This window comes from Palaemon carinicauda, chromosome 1 (assembly GCF_036898095.1).
Source record: "Palaemon carinicauda isolate YSFRI2023 chromosome 1, ASM3689809v2, whole genome shotgun sequence".
Lineage (NCBI taxonomy): Eukaryota > Metazoa > Arthropoda > Malacostraca > Decapoda > Palaemonidae > Palaemon > Palaemon carinicauda.
Window position 1 is genome coordinate 132,247,178 of NC_090725.1, and position 19,514 is coordinate 132,266,691.

The following is a 19,514-nucleotide window of genomic DNA, read 5'->3' on the forward strand; positions in this document are numbered from 1 at the left end:
ACAAGTGAGGATGAAAAAAGGCAACGTTAGATGGAACACTTTAGTGAGGTTTGAATAGGAAATACAAAGGGAAAGATTTAGTTGATGTTACTTAATGCTGGTTGTTCATTGTGGAATGGACACAAGAAGCTCATTGCTAGGAGAGGGATGGATTGTAGTTGGTTGGTCTAACCAGTTGAAGATACACACTCTCTCTCTGCTTGGGGGCCATGATTGTTAGCAAGCATCCGCATGTTCTGAGTTTAAGTCGCGGCCTCCGATGCTGTAACGGGCCTTCGCCCTGAGGGGATGAAGCGAGCAAAGTGTTCATGGGAGTTAAACTGGATTACGTCTAGGAAAACTCTTGCTTTTTCTTTTGCTGCTTTTGTCTCCTTGGGGATATGTCTGCTGCTGTCGCCCCTGTGTATACAATCCTGGATTGGTCTTAGGGGAGTAGCTTACAGGGATCTGGAGTCTTCATATTTACATCAGCAGGTTTTAGGTTCACTTGCATGGGAACCTCTTAATGTTTGCCACTCCTTCAGAAGCTAGAACTACTCACCCATGGCTGTCGTGCATTTTGCTGTCAATGAGTTGACCTAAAGAAGTTGTGGCTACCTTAGGTCTTTCAGGTAGGCCTCCTATTATGTGAGGGAGATGGTAGCTGAGGCATTTTCTCTTCGGTACCCCTTGTATTTACATGTAACTCAAGTGTTCCCAGTGGTGAATGCGTGGGGAATCCCTAGTGTTAGGGTCCCCTCTTAGTATTAGAAGACAGGTGATTAAATTTGATAGCTCCCGGCATAGCTGGTGAGGTGTTAGTGTCGGGAGCCAGAACCCCTGCTGGGGGAGAAAGGCATGGTTGGCTAAGGTAAGTGATAACCCTTTTCATGGAGTTCCCTGATTCTTTCTCAGTCCCGATGATCCCCACTACTTCCCCTGTAATAATTGCCCTGACCCATGTGGCAGGGGATCTAGGGTTGTTGCCCTCCCTCAGTGTCAGTGGTTGTGCCTCTGGCCCCACAAGTTGCTGCATCACTGGGCTTTGTGAGTGCCTTCCCCTCCCCTTGTGACAGTGGGCCCCAGTGGTGTGTGTCCTGTTGGAGCAACCATTGTGGTTTTACCATCTGGGGAGAGTTATTGTCAGTGATTGTACAGGCCTCGACTGCTCTGCAATTTCCAAGATGAGGAGACCAAAAAATCCAGGATGGACAGCCGTAGTCGCATTGATAAGGCTCCCTATGAGGCCACCTCTCTTTCGAGGGAAATGGACGGCACCCATGTGATTCTCAGCCCCGTATGGGTTGGAACCAAGTCCCAGTCCTGTTGCATGGATCCAGGGCCATTGGTCCAGTGGTCCCAGCCCAGTGCCATGGCCCAAGGACCATGCTGGGACATGGGGTCCCCTCTCTGTGCCATGGCCGGGACCTGGTGTTCCAGTTACCCTAGGCCAGGCACCCCATTGGCCAAACGGGACAGATGTGCACAGCCCTGTATACTTTATGCTTTGAGGTTGATGGGGTAGGTGCAGTAATCTCCATCTCTTTTCCTTCCAGGGCACTGGACCTTCGCGCCTTCTATGTTCGAGCCCCTCAACTGGTTAGATGGGATGGCACCTTTCAAGGCCATACTTGAGTGCTTGTGTACTTTGGTATGCAGAGAATGTAGAGCAGAGCGCTTGTCTCCTGTGGTGCGGAGCATGGGGCCTTGGTTGTTTCTGTGGCTCGACCCACAGTAGAACAAGCACCTGGTGCTTCTCCCACATATGCTGGGTCCTGTGACAGGAATTCTCCTCCCGTTACTGTTGGCCTGTATGGCCCTACATCAGCTCCTGATTATGTTCCCTGTGTTGTCCTTGCTACAGATCTGTCAGACTCGTGTACCGGGAGGAGAGTCTCAGGAGCATGCTGCCTCACATTTGGCATGAGCGATGGATAAGGTATCCTGGGGGTAGGATGTCTTGAGGACTGCGGACAACCTGAGTTAGAGAGTCCTGTGGTGAAGATCCTTTCCTTCATTCGTGAGTGCTATGGCCTTAGGAGGGAACTGTGGCCCCGTCTATTGGGGACTTCAGTCGTAGATCAGTTCTTTGGAACGTTGGAATTGCCGTGACTGGATCTCATGGGCCTAGCCCTGGACAGGGAAGATGATCCAATCTACAGGTCTGAATATCACCTAATCCAGCAGGTCAAGGCAGCAGAGGCAGAAACTTTGGATGTTCGGCCTTGTTCCCTCCATGTTGAATCTTATCAAACGTGTTATGAGCTGTCATGTACTTCACAAAGTCGACGAGATTGTTAACTTTGAACTCTTTTGAGAAGTACAAAATTCTTTAACTGTTGGGTTTGCGCCTTCCTTGTCCTTCAGGCAACAATTACCCAAGAGGGGGCTTTGGTGTTACGAAAATCATCGGTGAGTGCCAAGTCACTCCTACCAGAGAATCATGGGCAGGCAGAGGTATTCACTGAAAACTGCTTTGCTGGAATCCTAGTCCACTATACTGTCTCCTTCAAGGGCCCCTGTCTTTTGAAGGGGACAGCGGCTGAACCTTTTGGGCCTGCCAAACATACGGTCTGCTCTTATCTGACAGAGCCTGTATATGCACAGCCTGACTGAGCTCCCTGCCCTGCTCCTTTTAAGAAGGGTGATGTTGGGAATAGGGGAGGGGATCTGAAATATGGATGCCGGCGTTTCCTACTTGCCCGTTGCCGTTAGTAAAAGGTTGCCTGTCTTGTCTCTGGGCTATGTGGTAGAGACATGGGGGCGAGTCTGGGGTAGGAAGTGCCCTTCAAGATGTGTACTTACTATCCTTCCAGGACTGTGGGCCCCCTGTTCCTAGTTCTGACTGTTCATCAGTCCTCTCAAAAGTACCTCCACTTCTCCTTGTATGGTTGGGGTACCAATTCAATACTCTGTGCTTCAGTTGTGCATGGCTTCTTGTGTTTTCACATGGATGTCACCTTGGGAGCCGCTTGGGCCCATTCACGAGGGATACCTCTAGTAAGGTATCATTTGGTTGATCCAGTTGCATTAGAATCAAGTAGGATTTTATATTTTTTCTCGATATGGGGATGGTATAATTGTACGAGAAGTCGAATCTTATACCCAAGCAGAGGTTGAAGTACCTGGCCATGCTGATAGCAATGACAACAGCAAGAGTCGTTTATAGGATAAGCGCATCATCACACTGAAGGAGGCTGTGCTACCAGCTTGGTGCTGGCAATGTCTTCTCAGCCTGGCCTGGTGACTTGATGAGGTCAACATCACCAGGGAGTTTCACTCGACTCTCAGCCGCCACACTTGCAACTGTTCTTGGATGTGTGGAAAGAGGTGTTTTGTGCACATCTAATTGACCTGGTTGTTTAGGAGGTGTGGATTGAAGAAGAAAGGCATCTACTCTGCACTGTCCTGTAGATGCAAGCAGCCTTTTAAGGATTGCAAGCATTACAAAAATTGATTGTGTGATAACAATACTGTAGTGGGTTATGTAGGTGCATGAACTGGATTAACTTGTGGGTGGTGTTTCACACTGTGGAACAGTTAGTAGGATACTTTCCGAACAGTAGGAAAGTACCAGCAGACATTCTCAGCTGCCAGGGGCAGGTTTTAGGAGCATAATGGTATCTACATCCTCTGGGAGCAGAATGGTATCTACATCCTCTGGGAGCAGAATGGTATCTACATCCTCTAGGAGCAGAATGGTATCTACATTCTCTGGGACCAGAATGCTTTTAGTCTTCGAGGGCTCCCCAGGGTTGTACCTGTTTTCTACATGGTGGAACAGGGGGTCACCTGAATGCCTAGACATTTCCACCTTTGACCTGATCCTGCCGGTAATCATCAGAGTTGATTACGATAGGACTCAGAATGATATAGGTGGCTTCCAGATAACCTTAGGCCAAGTGGTATCGTGGTTTTCTTGCTCTTATGGTAGAATTCCTGAGAGAGCTGCCCATGTGGTCCATTCTTCACAGTCAGCTGCACCAGCATACATACCTCCAAGCTATGGAGTCCTAAACTCTTCATTGGTGGAGATTATCCAGCATCTCTGAGTGAAAGGCTTCACAAGACACGGGGCAGATGTATAGATGTCGGTGGAGTTCATTTACAGTTGCTTTACCAGGCTAAGAGCGCTGTCTTCCGCAATTTGTGTTGTAGAAGAGATAGTCCTCTCAATGGAGCCAGTTATGCACTCATTGCAGACTTCCTCTTCCTTTGCCATGAGAAGCTCCTCTCAGTTACGGCTGTCAAAGGCAATAGATCGACCTCAAGTTTGACTTCCCTACTGAAGGGTTCAGACCTCTTGGCTTCCTGAGAGTTGTTTAGGCTTGTAAGGAACAGGCTGATACTCTACAGATTCTTTGGTTCCCGTGTAGGGATGTGACTATCACCCTCAAGGCTGTTATGCATTTCTGTTTGAGTTTTTGAGAAAGCCACCAGACAGAGTTTTGACTCTTAAGTCTGCCCTTCTGTTAGCTCTAGTATCGACAAAGAAAGGTGGCAAGTTATTCACTCTTGCACAAAGTGGTGGATGAAGGTCTCCATCAGTTTTGGGCTGGATTCGAGACCAAAACCCAGAGACCAGTGGTCTATGTCCCCAAATTCGATTTCTTAATCCTCTCTTTTCAGGAGAAGTTTTTCGGTTTCTCAATCCCCTCTTTTCAGAAGGAGTCAGGTGGTGATCAAAAGTAGTGCAATGGGGGTGGTATCTGAAAGGGTCCTGACACCTCAGTTCTGAGTGTCAGAGTCTTTTTCATTAGTACTGGCAGGCCCAAGAAAAAGATGTCTATGATCACAGTCTGTTTCTGGTTTCGCTAGATGAGCTGTAGAACATACGCCTTAACTACTGAGAGACTCGAGGAGCCAGCTAGAACCAGAACTCACAAAGTCAGGGGCTTTGGCAATGGCTACCGAGAGTACAAGGCCTTTTCAAGGGGTTGTTGGCCAAAGTAGCCTACAAAATAATTAATCTTCCTGTGCCATTAGCCGAGAGAGGTCACTTTTTTTGGTTGATGAATTTGTCAACCTGAAGAAAATTGATAAAAATAGCGGTGAATTTTAAGTGACTATATGAGAATATACTGGAGAACTATTATTGAATTTGAAAAAAAAAGATTTAAAGGGAAAAGTAATAGAAATTGTGTTCAAAGCAGCAGGAGATGGCATAACAATTGATTTAATTCTTGAGTAAACCATTGTGGAGTGAGGACGTGCTGAAGAATTGCTCCGTTGAAATTTAACATTAGTGGCAAGTTAAAAGTGAAAATCGTTAAGTTAATCATTTCCAGCATCATAATGTTTGAAATTTACACGATTGAACTGGCAAATATACTTGAAACTCACAGAGTTAAGTTTAAAATATACGCTGATGATACACAATTCTATTTCCCAATAGAATCAGTTGATGAAGCTAAAAGAAAGATACATGAAATAATGAATGACATTAAGGCTTGGATGTTAACAAAAAAGCTCAAGCTCAATGAAGATAAAAGTGAATGTATTATTTTTGGAAATAAAAAAAAGATATAAAAAGAATCGAATGCTTCCAAAGAATTGAAATAGGTCAATCGATCATTGACCTAAAGAAATCTGTCAGAAATCTTGGAGTAATCATGGATGATAGACTGACAATGAATGAACATATAAATGATATGGTAAGAAATTGTAACTATCATATTAGAAACCTAGCATTTATTAGTAAATACTTAGATGAAAAATCTATGGCCATACTCATTAATCACCATATATTTTCAAGAATTGATTACTGCAACTCACTGTTCTATGGCTTACCAAATTATCAGCTGAGGAAAATTCAGAGAGTACAAAACAGAGCCGCTAGATTAGTAAAAGGACTACACAATATGGAAAGAGTTACCCCTGCACTAATTAAATTACACTAGCTGCCAGTAAAAGCGAGAATTGAATACAAGCTACTTTTACTAACGTTTAAGATATTGAACCAAAATGAACCAAAATATCTAAAAGAATGCCTGAACAAACTAGAACGAGAAACAAATGTTAACATAAGACACATGAGTGACAAACATAGGCTATCTGAACCAAGAACAAATTGTAAATTTGGTGAAAGGGCTTTTAGCTACTGTGCGCCTAGACATTATAATAAACTGCCAACTGAAATGAAGGACCTAAAGAAGAAATTAAGAAGAAACTGAAGATATTACTTTTCACAAGATCATATGATTTGGAAGACGCTACAATCAAAGAATTGTACAAGTTATAATGAAAATGTTTCGTTAGATGATTGATATGGACCCGCCCGAGAAGTAGTTCACTCGACTTCAGTGGAGGGTTGGATTTAAACCCAAAACAAGTAACAAGTAAAGTAATAGATGGGGGAGATTTCATTGTAGTAAAACTCGCTGAAATTCAAACTGGATGTCTGCAAGGATGCTCTATACCTTCAGCTTTGGAAAAACTTTATCATTATACTAATTCACAAAATGGAAGACACAAAACACCTGAAAAATTATTAACACATAAGTTTACTCCCAGTAATATATAAAATGCTTACAAAGATCATAGTAAGCCGAATAGAAAGGTAATAATAATAATAATAATAATAATAATAATAATAATAATAATAATAATAATAATAATAATGCATGATAATAATAATAATAATAATAATAGTAATAATGATAAAAATAGTAATAATAATTTTACTAAGGTAATTGAAATTTCTATGATTATTATTATTGATTTTGATAATAATAATAATAATAATAATAATAATAATAATAATGATAAGAAGAAGAATGATAATAAAATATTACTGGCTTCCTTCCTTCTTTACAATGACTTAAATCTAACATGCTAATTTCAATAATGATAATGATAATTTTTGTAATTTTGATAATTTTATATCCTTAATAAAAAATAGTTTTAACAATATTGACAATTTTACTATTAAATATTTGAAATTATTAGAATCATTAAGATGATTTAGGAATTATGATAATTATTATGTAGCGCAACTGCAGGGGCTTGCACCTGCCCAATCAGAATAAAGAGCATTGACACCTCAACCAACCATATGAACGAGGCATGTAACGTCACGACGTTGAAGTCGTTACAGACATTTCATTCTGAAAATGAAATAATTACAATAACATTTTTATCCTACTTTTTACAGAGAAAATGTCAACAGACCTAAATTAAAATTAAATTACACTTATATTACGACTTACAAAAAACAATAATACGTATATTACAACAAAACTAATCAAAACAGAAATAACAAATTTGAATTTGACCAGTAAATTACAAATGGAATGGATCAATCAATACATTTACTTACTCCAAGTTATTCAATTGGAGGGCGCAGTCTTATTCTAAATTATTATTGGCTATCTCGAAAAGAGAACCGCCCTGCTCCAGGCTTCAAGATCAAGTGTAAAACAACGATTCTCTGTCCAGATTTTCCCTTGTTAAAGAATTCGTCCAGTACCTAGTTTGGCAACTAAACTACCCCAAATTTTATAATTGGCTAGTTCAATAATGGAAATAGAGGACGCGATTCGTGTCTGTTTACATATTATTACTAGCCATTTGATAATTATAATGATGATAATAATCTCTAGAATTTTAATAATTTTAATTTCATATATACTGTAATTTTAATCTAATTTTAAATTCTACAATAATAGTATTTTTAATAATTTTGAAATTATTGAGAAATAAACATTATTATTATCATAATAATAATTATTATTATTATTGTTATTATAATTATTATTATTATTATTATTATTATTATTATTATTAAAATTATGTTGTGGAAGCTTTTTGCACATGGATTTTATCCTTGAAGTAATATTAAAAAGGTAAAATTTAATCATTCCAATGATAAAGATAATTCCAAAATTAATTTTAATTATCTTGATGATTATTACTGGAACTCTTGGAAGTTTTTTTAATCTTAATCATTTTAAAAAGATTAGAATAATGATTATTATTTAGTTTTAATAATTTCCATAATCATAATATTTTTTATTAAAATGTATTAATGATTTAATACTGTCAGTAGTTTCAATAATAAATTTAATAGATGTAATAAAAATAATTAATATTATTAAAACTTAAAATTATTGTTATTATTAGAATTCATTTGGAGGCAGAGAAGAGGTTTATAATTTTTCATAGTTGTAAACTCTTAAACGAGCTGACCGATTATCTTTTGGAACCCCAGACGGACTGCTCTCTCAAAGTTAGGGATAAGCATTTAGCATTATCTAGGTATTAGTATTTGTTCTCTGATAAGATAGCCTTTGTATGTTTTCAGCCTCATTTCATAGCTGTTGTTTAGTTATATACAGCGAATACGAAAGCCTTTGCTTAAGAAATTTTCATACTGCGAAACGTGATGCGAATATTTCAGTAATAATTTTAATAACTTGAAAGATCTTATACTGCTGAATCCTGTAAGTTACACATCCTGCCTCAACCACCTCGCAAGTCCTAGGTTAAAGATCAAAGTGGGAGTTCATTGGCCATTTGGTTGGGTGGGGCTCACCCAATACACGGCAGTAACTACCACCACCTCATTATGAATTTTATCAGCCTAGTACCAGCTTGCTGAAATCATATTCTTAATAAAGGATTTAGGTTTGTATAGATAGGAAAATGGCAAATTACAATTATTCAAAAATTTTTTTATTTTAGTTTATTTCTCTTTAAAATGAGTACAGTATACAATGACAATTTTTCCTTTACATTACTCCTGTATACCTGAACATCATTTTGCAGGCCACCATTAAATGCAGATACCAGTCAACTAGGTTCACCCGTGAAAGATGACTTGGAGCACCTTCATAAGATTCGCAATATTGGCATTATGGCACATATCGATGCAGGTAATTTGTCAATTTCTAATCAAGCTTTTATCTTTGTAATATTGTCATTTAACTTCCAAAAAGTAATTATACTTGCATTGGCAGGAAGATTACTCATTGCTGTGTTTTTGGCATTTATAGGAATTTATTCCTACACCTATATGATATGTACTCTAATATGTACTGTGCTTCTTGATTTTACAAGTAAAGAGAATAGTTTGGAAGCTAGAATAGAGAATCCAATATGACATAAATACCAAAGAAACATTGTGTATTACCATGCAAAACACAGACTCAGTGTGTATAAGGGAGACCTCGAATTCAGGTTCATTATATGGAACATGCTGACATAAGTCTTTCTTTATAGTTTATATATGAAAAACCTGTTTTAATGTTCTTATTGTTCTTAAAATATTTTATTGTTTTAATGTTGTTACTCTTATGAAAATATGTCATTTTAATTTTTTATTTCTTTTCATATAGTTTATTTTTTTCCTTTTCTTTCCTCACTGGGCTATTTTTCCCTGTTGGAGCCCTTGGGCATATAGCATCTTGCTTTTCCAACTAGGGTTGTAGCTTAGCTAATAATGATAATAACTGGAGATACTCAGTAGAGTGGAGACCTCTGCCATGACAGCTTATTTCTCAACCTTTTGCTCGACCTTGACCTTGAGAATAAACAACATAGGTGACAACACATTCCCCTTGAGTACTCCGTTGTTCACTGGAAATTAATTTGATAAGACTCCATTAAGGGGGCTGGCCGTAATGCCAATATATGGGGGTATAGAAAGAAAAACACAAAATCCTGAAAAAATTCGCTGAGCTTTGTGTGGCAATGGAGAATGCATATACAAAATATTTTGTCAAAATTCCTCCTCCTTTCATAGTTACAGGATAATTAGTAAAAGTAACTCAATAAACCATATACATTGTTCCCCACAAGAAAATGCAGTATTTCTTCTATTATCGTAAATTTTGATAGCTATTACATTTTAGTGTAAAAGAAATTGTGAACAATGACATCTGTATAACTTCACGAGTCTCAGACGAATGTATTACACCCTTCGGCCTTCAGTTCTACCACAAAACTGAGAGAGAGTACATGCCTGAATTTGACCTCTGACATTCACTCATTTTTACGTTTGTTTTTCTCGTTTTCGGCAAGAATTTTTTCCTTTCAAAGAGGAAAAGACAATTTCAACATCTTGCTAACATAAGGAAGAAGAAAATTCCCTCTATCAAGAGTTCAGAAGAGGGTAGTATTGGTAGTGCAGAGAGAGAGAGAGAGTGTTGTGGATAGAGGAGCGGAAACCTTGCCTCACAGGAGCCAAAAGAAGCAAGATATTGAGCAGAAGGATCTTCATTTATGATTATATTAAGATGAATGACTTTGTTTTCTTATTACCTAAAACGAACATAAAATTCATAATAATCATGATTTATTAATATTGTCTTTGTACAAATATAAAGAAAAACTTTGAATGCCCATATCTCAAAACTATACTCATTGACCTTCAAATTCAATAGTCTCCCTTATTTTAAAAGATATAGCATTGAAATTTGGTATATAACCTAGAAATACATTATAAAACAATGAAATGAAGCCTTTTTTCCAATTATTTTCACATTTTTTCTTAATTTTTTCCCCTGATTTTTAGGGTTTAAATTTTTTTTTACCACAATGAAAAAATTCATATCTGGCAAAAAAAATTACTTTTGGAAAAAAGAAAAAAACTTCATATTATTGGAAGTCTAGATCAGGTCTATATAGGGTAGTAATCCCAGATCTTAGTAATAATTATCAAGGGATGAGATAGAATTTCAAAAACACTAATTTTCAGGATAAATTACCCTGGCGTCGCAAAACCGAAGGTCAGAGGCAAAAATCCTATGCAGTTTGGAGATAACCCAAGTCATCTTATGAAGTGGTATGGATGTCTAAGGCCTGTCATTAAAAATCGGTATTAGCCGGCCGGCCCCCTTAACATTAACTTTGCACTTGCTATGCTCATGAGCAGACTTAATCGAATTTACATATTTATGAGGAATTCCATAATAACGCAAGGCTCTCCACAAAATTGGATGGTGCACACTATCAAAGGCTTTTTCATAGTCCACAAATGCCATCAAAAGGGGATTTCTATATTTTACTAATAGCTGTACAACATGTCTCAAAATGAAAATTGGTCAGTGCAACTTCAACCTTTTCTAAATCCTGCTTGTTCGTATCTCAACTTTTCATCAATCTTTTTCTCTAGTCTCTTTAGAATAAGCATACTTTATATTTTCATAACAACTGACGAAAGTTTATGCCTCTGTAATTATTGCAATTAGTCAGGTCTCCTTTTTTTTTTTTTTGCTATTTTCACCAACACTCCTAACTCTTATTCATCAGGTTTTGCCTCTTCATGCCACATTCTACAAAATAATCTTTTAAGTAGTCTGGGAGTCACTTCATTTTCGGCCAGTATCATCTCGGCAGCTATTTTATCTTATCCTGGAGCTTTCCATCTCTTTAGTGTTTTGAGGATAGCTTCGACTTCAAACACACTGAATTCATTCATGGGCGCATTAAGTTCTTCACTATCTTCAGGTATATCAATCAAATTATTCCCATCATGTCTCCTCTTCATAACCTCACTTAAGTGTTCCATCTAACATTGTTTTTCTTCATCCTCTGTTGCTATAACAGAGGCCTCTCTCTTTTTGATGGGTATATGCTTGTTCTTTTTTGCCCCAGTCGAGATTTCACTAATAATTCTATGAGTAATTCTTACACCATCGCCAGTTCCTGAATTCATAGGTTTGTCAGCCTCACCTGCTTTACTGTTTAAATATTCTCTCCAGTCATACCTGGCTTGTCTTTTGACCTCACTATCAATATTGGAATACTTATTTTGCTCTACCTTGTAATTTTCATTACTTCCTCAAAAACTTTCAACAATCAATTTTTGTCTTCGTCTCCTTTTTATAGCATCTCAAGAAACATTTGATATCCATGGCTTTCTCCTTGTAACTGCGTGTCCCAAGACTTCACTACCAACTGACTGATATATGTTCTTTATATCACACAATTCTTCATTAATTGTCTGCTCTTCATCTCTTAAAGTCTCTAAGACTGCAAATCGATTCCTACATTCAATTGCAAATGTTTCTCTGTGCTCTTCTTCTAAAAGCTTAGTTGTATCAGACATAGAAATTCTATCTATCTTTCTCTTAGGTGCTTTCAATTTTGATTTCAGTGTGGCAATGAGGAGCTGGTAATCCCCACCATTATCTGCACCTCTATAGCTTCTTACATTTCTCAGAGTCCTCCTCCTTTTTTTATAAATTCAATGTGATCTATTTGATTTTTGTAATTGCTACATGGTGAAGTCCATGTATACCTGTGAATGTTTTTGTGTTAAAAAAAGAGTACCTCCAATGACCAGATTGTTTGCTGAACAGAAACTTATGAAATATGCTCCATTTTCATTTGCAACTTCGCCAAGACCCTCGACACCCATCACATTCTCTATCCCTTGATTATTTCTTCCAACCTTTGCATTGAAGTCGCCAATCACAATTTTCATATCTCTCTCTATGATCTCATCTATTACACGCTGCAGTTCTTCATAGTATTCATCTTTCCTTTTTCAGGGGAATCATTTGTTGGGGCATAGCAAACTATGATACTCATATTGCACTGCTTTGATTTGAACTTTGCTAATAACATTCTACTATTTACAGCTCTCCACTCGGTCAATGCCTATTCTGCTCTTGGTATCATCATCATTCTTACCCCTTCTCTTCCAACTCCATCTGAGCTTCCTGAGTAGATATATATATTGTCTTGGTCTGAAGTTTTCTTACCAAACCTCTTACATCGTGTTTCACTTAGGGTCAAGATATCCAAACTATATTTCATAAATTCACTTTCCACTTACTGTAACTTCCCAATCTGATTCATGGTTCTAACATTCCAGTGACCTATTTTCAATTTTTCTTTAGTATTTATAAACCGGGAGATTCTTAGCACCTTGCTACGCCTGGGTCTATGGACCATTCTGTCATCTTCTCTTTCCTTGACTGACTAAATCCATAGAGGATTAATTGGCTAGATACATCAAAGGATAGCCAGTTCCTTGTAATGTGCAGTGCCTATCTAACTAAGATAAATGACCCTGCTGGTCCAGACTAATTCTAGTAAGATCAACCGCCAGGCATCAGGAGTAAAAGCCGAAGAACTAGTTTGTTCATCTCCTTAAACTCAATCCGTCACCCTGCTGCCAGTGACTTCATTGAGATTTAAGGGGGCATTTCCTGGAAACCCAAAGCTCTCATTACTCCACCAAGTTGCTCATCCGCTTATACAGTATAACCATTGGCAAACATGGATTGCTAAGATATACCACCTATCTCGGTATATATATATATATATATATATATATATATATATATATATATATATATATATATATATATATATATATATATACAGTGGAACCTCTACACACAAACGTTTCTACATCCGAATTTTCCAACACCCTAAGTAAAATTCGAGCAATTTTTCGACTCTACACCCAAATTTTATTTCGACACATGAAGTAAGCAATTTTCGTCGTACCGGTTGTATCCGAATTTTTCGACACGCGAAGTACAATTCGAACACGTTCCTACTCTACACCCGAATTTTGTTTCGACACCCAAAGTAAACAATACCCGTACACGTAGATGGTACTCATAGCGCTGGATGTATTTTTGATTTCCGCTGATAGAAGGCAGCACTTCGACCTTGGAGGGACCCTCAATTAGCGTGGCTTGGGTCATTCCTCTGTTCTCGTAGGCTTCGTGTGGTTGTGCCCTGTGCGTTCTGCTATTAACTGTGTTTTAATCGTGATTTTTTACGTGCATCCTTTTACAGTATTTTACGTAAATCATGGGTCCTAAAAGGCTTAGTTTTGCAAGTGGTAGTGGTAGTGGTGAGAAAAGGAAGAAGGAAATGCTTTCTTTAGAAGTAAAGCAAGGAATTATTGAAAAGCATGAGCGTGGCATCCGCGTGAGTGAACTTGCAAAAGAATATGGCCGAAACATGTCGACGATCTCGACAATCTTGAAACAGAAAGAAGCCATTAAAGCAGTGAAACCTTCTAAGGGGATCACCATCATTTCAAAACATCGTAGCCTTGCCATAGAAGAGATGGAATGACTTCTGCTAATCTGGATCAAGGACAGAGAGATTGTTGGCGACACCATCACCGAAACTATCATCTGCGAGAAGGCGCATGCCATCTTCACTGACTTGAAGGAGGCGAGCTCTGGGGGTGATGCTGGGGAGAGTTCAACCGAACGTTCCTCAGACGATTTCAAGGCATCTCGTGGCTGGTTTGAAAAATTTAAGAAACGGTCCGGAATTCATTCAGTTGCTCGCCACGGAGAGTATATATATATATATATATATATATATATATATATATATATATATATATATATATATTCAAATAAGCCATATATATTTTTGATACATTAATGTCTGGATTCTCTTAACGACCTCGGGATCAGAGCCCCAAACTCTTGTCTTTGTGTGATTTCGCCTGGGGCTCTGATCCCGAGGTCGTTAAGAGAATCCAGACATTAATGTATCAAAAATATATATGGCTTATTTGAATATGAAAAACACGTCTAAATGTGCAAAATTTATCATATATATATATATATATATATATATATATATATATATATATATATATATATATATATATATTCCATACATACAGTTTTACCATGGGTTATGTCGTTTTGATGTAAGTCAGTTTCGATTATACATTGTATGTATATTAAGAATTCATATGGAAAACTAAAAGTAGAGTTTAAGCCTTTTTATTTAACACTACGTCAGTCCACTACAGATATTGAAGTCGTAATCTCACTAGAAAAGCATAAAACGTATATAAATCATGTTACTGTACAATAGATAAGTATAAAAGTGTAGAAGCATAATAAAGAAAATGTACATTAACAGTAAATGTTAATAGTATAATCATCATAAATTTTATAGAACGAATTAGGAAAAATTCTGTGACTGCTTGTTGTTGTTGTTGTTGTCTTACTCGGTGGTCTTTAAGAGCTTAAGGCATTTTCCATAATAGTTATAATAAACATGAAGTCTAAAAAGTTAATTGTACTTTAATAATGAAATTTGTTATTGTTTTTCCATTTCAAGTGCGTTTTAACAATCAACAGCTATTTACTTCTTTTTATCTTTGGTTGTGGTCAGCCGATCTCAAGACGTTATCGAGAATATGTGCACGTACAAAGGATAAAGAATATCGCCCATATAATTTCTTAACTCACGCTATGGAAATTGCGTCGGCACCAATTTGTTATAGAATATTAAAGTTTTCATATGTGTCGTTTATAGCTCTTATCATTAGTTATCATTTGAGAGAGAGAGAGAGAGAGAGAGAGAGAGAGAGAGAGAGAGAGAGAGAGAGAGAGAGAGAGAGAGAGAGAGAGAGAGAGAGCTATAAATGTACTATATGAAAATTATGATAGCTTATAACACATTGGTGCTTATGTAATACTGTATTAACTATATAGATGCTTTGAATAAATTAAGAAATAGTATTAACAATAGTATTTGTTATTGATTCCCATGTGCTCATATACTTGAGAGCGGCAGTTAGACATCAACCTATTTGATCACAACAACTTAAAGTGAAACAAAAAGAAGTCAGTAGTACTTAAAGTAAAACAAAAGTACATACATGTTTTATTAATGCACAACTAACTATTCGAATAATCGTAATTTTTTAGAATGCAATGTTCCCTGAAAATAGTGGTTAGTTAATGAAACGGATATTTTACACTGCAGTTGGAGATGGATTTATACTTGGTATTATTATTATTTTTTTTTTTTTGTCGTATTTAATTGACACCATTTAAGGAAACAAAGATTTTGGTTTCTTCTTCTATATATAACTATTGTATAGAACCTGAGAGAGAGAGAGAGAGAGAGAGAGAGAGAGAGAGAGAGAGAGAGAGAGAGAGAGAGAGAGAGAGCCTTACCTTAATGCCTTATTCTATGTTTGGGTTCCCCCAGGTTCCTCAGTGTGAGACACCTCTTATATCTACCAGAGAGTTGCTAATGCATCTTCCGGTGTATTTTGCATCTTCCAGTCTTGGATGGTCTGGGATGCATCTTTGTTATTTATCGAGCTTATTCTTAAACACATCTACGCTCACTCCTGATATGTTTCTTAGATGAGCTGGCAGCGCATTAAATGGTCGCTGCATTATCGATGCTGGTGCATAGTGGATTAATGGCCTGTGTGCCTTCCTTAGTTTTCCTGGTCTAGTTTTGGGCACTATTAATCTACCTCGGTTTGCTCTTTCTGACATTTTTAGCTCCTTTGATTTGCCTCCATGCTTGTATTATCATATAGCGTTCTCCTTTCTAGACTGTACAATTTTAAAAATTGCAGTCTTTCCCAGTAGTCAAGGTCCTTCACTTCTATTCTAGCCGTAAAGGACGTTTGTACAGAGAGAGAGAGAGAGAGAGAGAGAGAGAGAGAGATCTGCTGGTGTACAGTAATCGGATGCTGGGTTTTAGTTTAGGTTTCTTTTAAAGAAACCATTATTACTAAGATATTTATGCTTTTGATTTATAAAATAAACTTTATTTCTGTTTAAGAATGCATGAAAATAAAATGTTTTGTAAGATTTAACAATGTTCACAGTATAACATTCGTCATTGACATTATGTAAACATGCCATCTACAGCCATCTCTCGGCAAAAATATAAACAATCCTAGTTGTCCTAAATGAATGGTTTTAGTGTTAAGATAAAATTAATTTTTATTTTTATTTTACTGAAACAAACAACTATAGTACATGATTATACTGAGCTTATTTTATGTTGTTAAGCCAATCCTTCCAAACTACCATGCAACTAGATGAAATCGTATGATGATTGAATTACAAGCAAAAAAGCTTTTTTTTTTTTTTTGTATTGTGGTAATTTTCTAAACAAATGAAGTAGAAGATGGGATGAATATTATTACCCGGTTATTGTACTGTATGAGTACTGCGGAAGCAAGAGACGAAGCATAAGGAGGTTCGCCGTGCTTCAAGAAAACTGTAGAACTTTGTACGAAGGTGGTTAGTGGTCGTTGTATATAATACGGACGCTTAATTAATCGTAAATTTGTTTAATATTGTATAAAACAATAAAGGATATTACACTTCAGGTTTTTATTATTAACTATGTATTTATTTACTTTAAATGTATGTAGGCTACCTGTGTGGTGTGTTCTCAAATGCCGCTTCGATTAAACGAAAACACCTAACAATTACAGCACAGTTAAGCTATACTGTAGTGATATTACTGTACATATATTACAGTAATATACAATACAGTATCAGCGAGTGTTATATTACAGTATTACTAGATAGGAGCAACCGTTTTTTGTTATACAGTATTGTAAGAGTATGATGACTAATCGGTAAAATTATAGTTTACTGTAGTACAATACTATACTGTAGCCTTACCGTATCCATTACGTAGTGTACATGTTTGCACGCGTACTGTACATTGTACATTTGATTATAAGCTGTGGTAGAAACCTAATAAAAACAATATTACAGTATTAATCAGTTGCTGGGTACTCGCTCATAGGCAAAGGGCAGTGACGTGTTAGGTAAAGTTATCTCTACCTAGGGCAACAGGCATTTGCAAATTTTTGCTTTTCTCGCCTTTCTCTGTTACTTATCCCTCCGGACAAAAGAGGTCTGACTTTATATAACTACTGAGGGTGGGTCTGCTGTCTCTTAGTGAAGGGGTTAAGTGCTTGCTGGTTATCGCTTTTTTATCACCTGCTATGTTGGCACTCTGAGTTATGAAACAATTACAATTTTCTTTTATATCACATTATTATTATTATTATTATTTTTGCATTAGGCAAGGCGCATTTCTCAATTAGCTGTCACTTTATTTAACTATAACTTCTAAGATGATCTGGTGGCCAACCAGTTACCGCCCTGGCAGTGGTCTCCACCAAAAGTCTCATAACTTTCATGGATTTTTCCTTTTCTGACCACTCATGTATGACCACTTGGAAGTCTCTCAAAAAATGTGATTGATTGAAACCCTTCACTTGGCTTTTGGTCGTGGAAACACTCTTTTTAAGTTCCAGCAATTTGTAGGTAGTAGGTTGGCCAGGGCACCAGCCACCCGTTGAGATACTATCGCTAGAGAGTTATGGGGTCCTTTGACTGGCCAGGAGTACTACATTGGATCCTTCTTTCTGGTTACGGTCCACTTTCCCTTTGCCTACACATACTGTACACAGAATAGTCTGGCATATTCTTTACAGATTCTCCTCTGTCCTCATACACCTGACAAAACTGAGATTACCAAACAATTCTTCTTCACCAAAGGGGTTAACTACTGCACTGTAATTGTTCAGTGGCTACTTTCCTCTCGGTAATGGTAGAAGAGACTCTTTAGCTATGATAAGCAGCTGTTCTAGGAGAAGAACACTCCAAATCAAACCATTGTTCTCTAGTCTTGGGTAGTGCCGTAGCCTCTGTACCATGGTCTTCCACTATCTTGGGTTGGAGTTCACTTGCTTGAGAATACACTCGGGCACACTATTCTATCTAATTTCTCTTCCTTATGTTTTGTTAAAGTTTTTATAGTTTATAAAGGAGATATTTATTTTAATATTCTTAAAATATTCATTTTTTCCTTGTTTCCTTTCCTCACTGAGCTATTTTCCCTGTTGGAGCCCCTGGGCTTATAGCATTCTACTTTTCCGACTAGGGTTGTAGCTTAGCAATTAATAATAATAATAATGATACTAATAATAATGATAATAATAATAATAATGATAATAATAATAATAATAATAATAATACATCTTGAGTGACCTCACTCATCTGTGCATGTTTGTTTATACGCGTATGCATTTGAATTTCATTCACGTACGTCGGTAATGCTTTGGTTGTTTTCTGTTCTTGAACTCATTTTGATATTATTATTATTATTATTATTATTATTATTATTATTATTATTATTATTATTATTATGACTAGCTGAGCTGCAACTCTAGTTGGAAAAGCAAGATGCTATAAGGCCAAGGGCTCCAACGGGGAAAAATAGCCCAGTCAGGAAAAGAAATAAGGAAGTAAATAAACGATAAGAGAAATAATGAACAATTAAAATAAAATATCTTAGATAAGTAACAACATCAAACCAGATATTTCATATATAAACTATAAAAAGACTTATGTCAGCCTGTTCAACATAAAAAACATTTGCTGCAAGTTTGAACTTTTCGAGTTCTACAGATTTTACTACCAGATTAGGAAGATCATTCCACAACTTGGTCACAGTTGGAATAAAACTTCCAGAATACTGTGTAGTATTGAGCTTCATACTGGAAAAGGCCTGACTATTAGAATTTACTGCAGGCAGGCCTAGTATTACAAACAGGATGGAATTGTCCGGGAAGATTGTTTGTAAAGGATGGTCAGAATTATGAAAAATCTTATACAACATGCATAATGATCTAATTGAACAACGATGCCAGATATCAATATCTAGATCAGAAGTAAGAAATCTAATACATCGTAAGTTCCTTTCTAACAAATTAACGGATTTTGAGCGAAGCGAAAAATCTATTTTTGGGTGAGATAGCC

General features: G+C 37.0%; 1 protein-coding gene across 3 annotated transcripts in view; it reads left to right on the forward strand.

Moving 5' to 3' along the window:
• mRRF2 (mitochondrial ribosome recycling factor 2) overlaps positions 1-19,514 on the forward strand; it is a 464,036-nt gene that overhangs the window by 129,509 nt on the left and 315,013 nt on the right. For all 3 annotated transcript variants that reach the window (XM_068384901.1, XM_068384905.1, XM_068384907.1), the window contains exon 3: positions 8,746-8,852. In XM_068384901.1, coding sequence (XP_068241002.1) covers positions 8,746-8,852 — 107 coding nt within the window. The remainder of the gene's footprint in view (positions 1-8,745; positions 8,853-19,514) is intronic.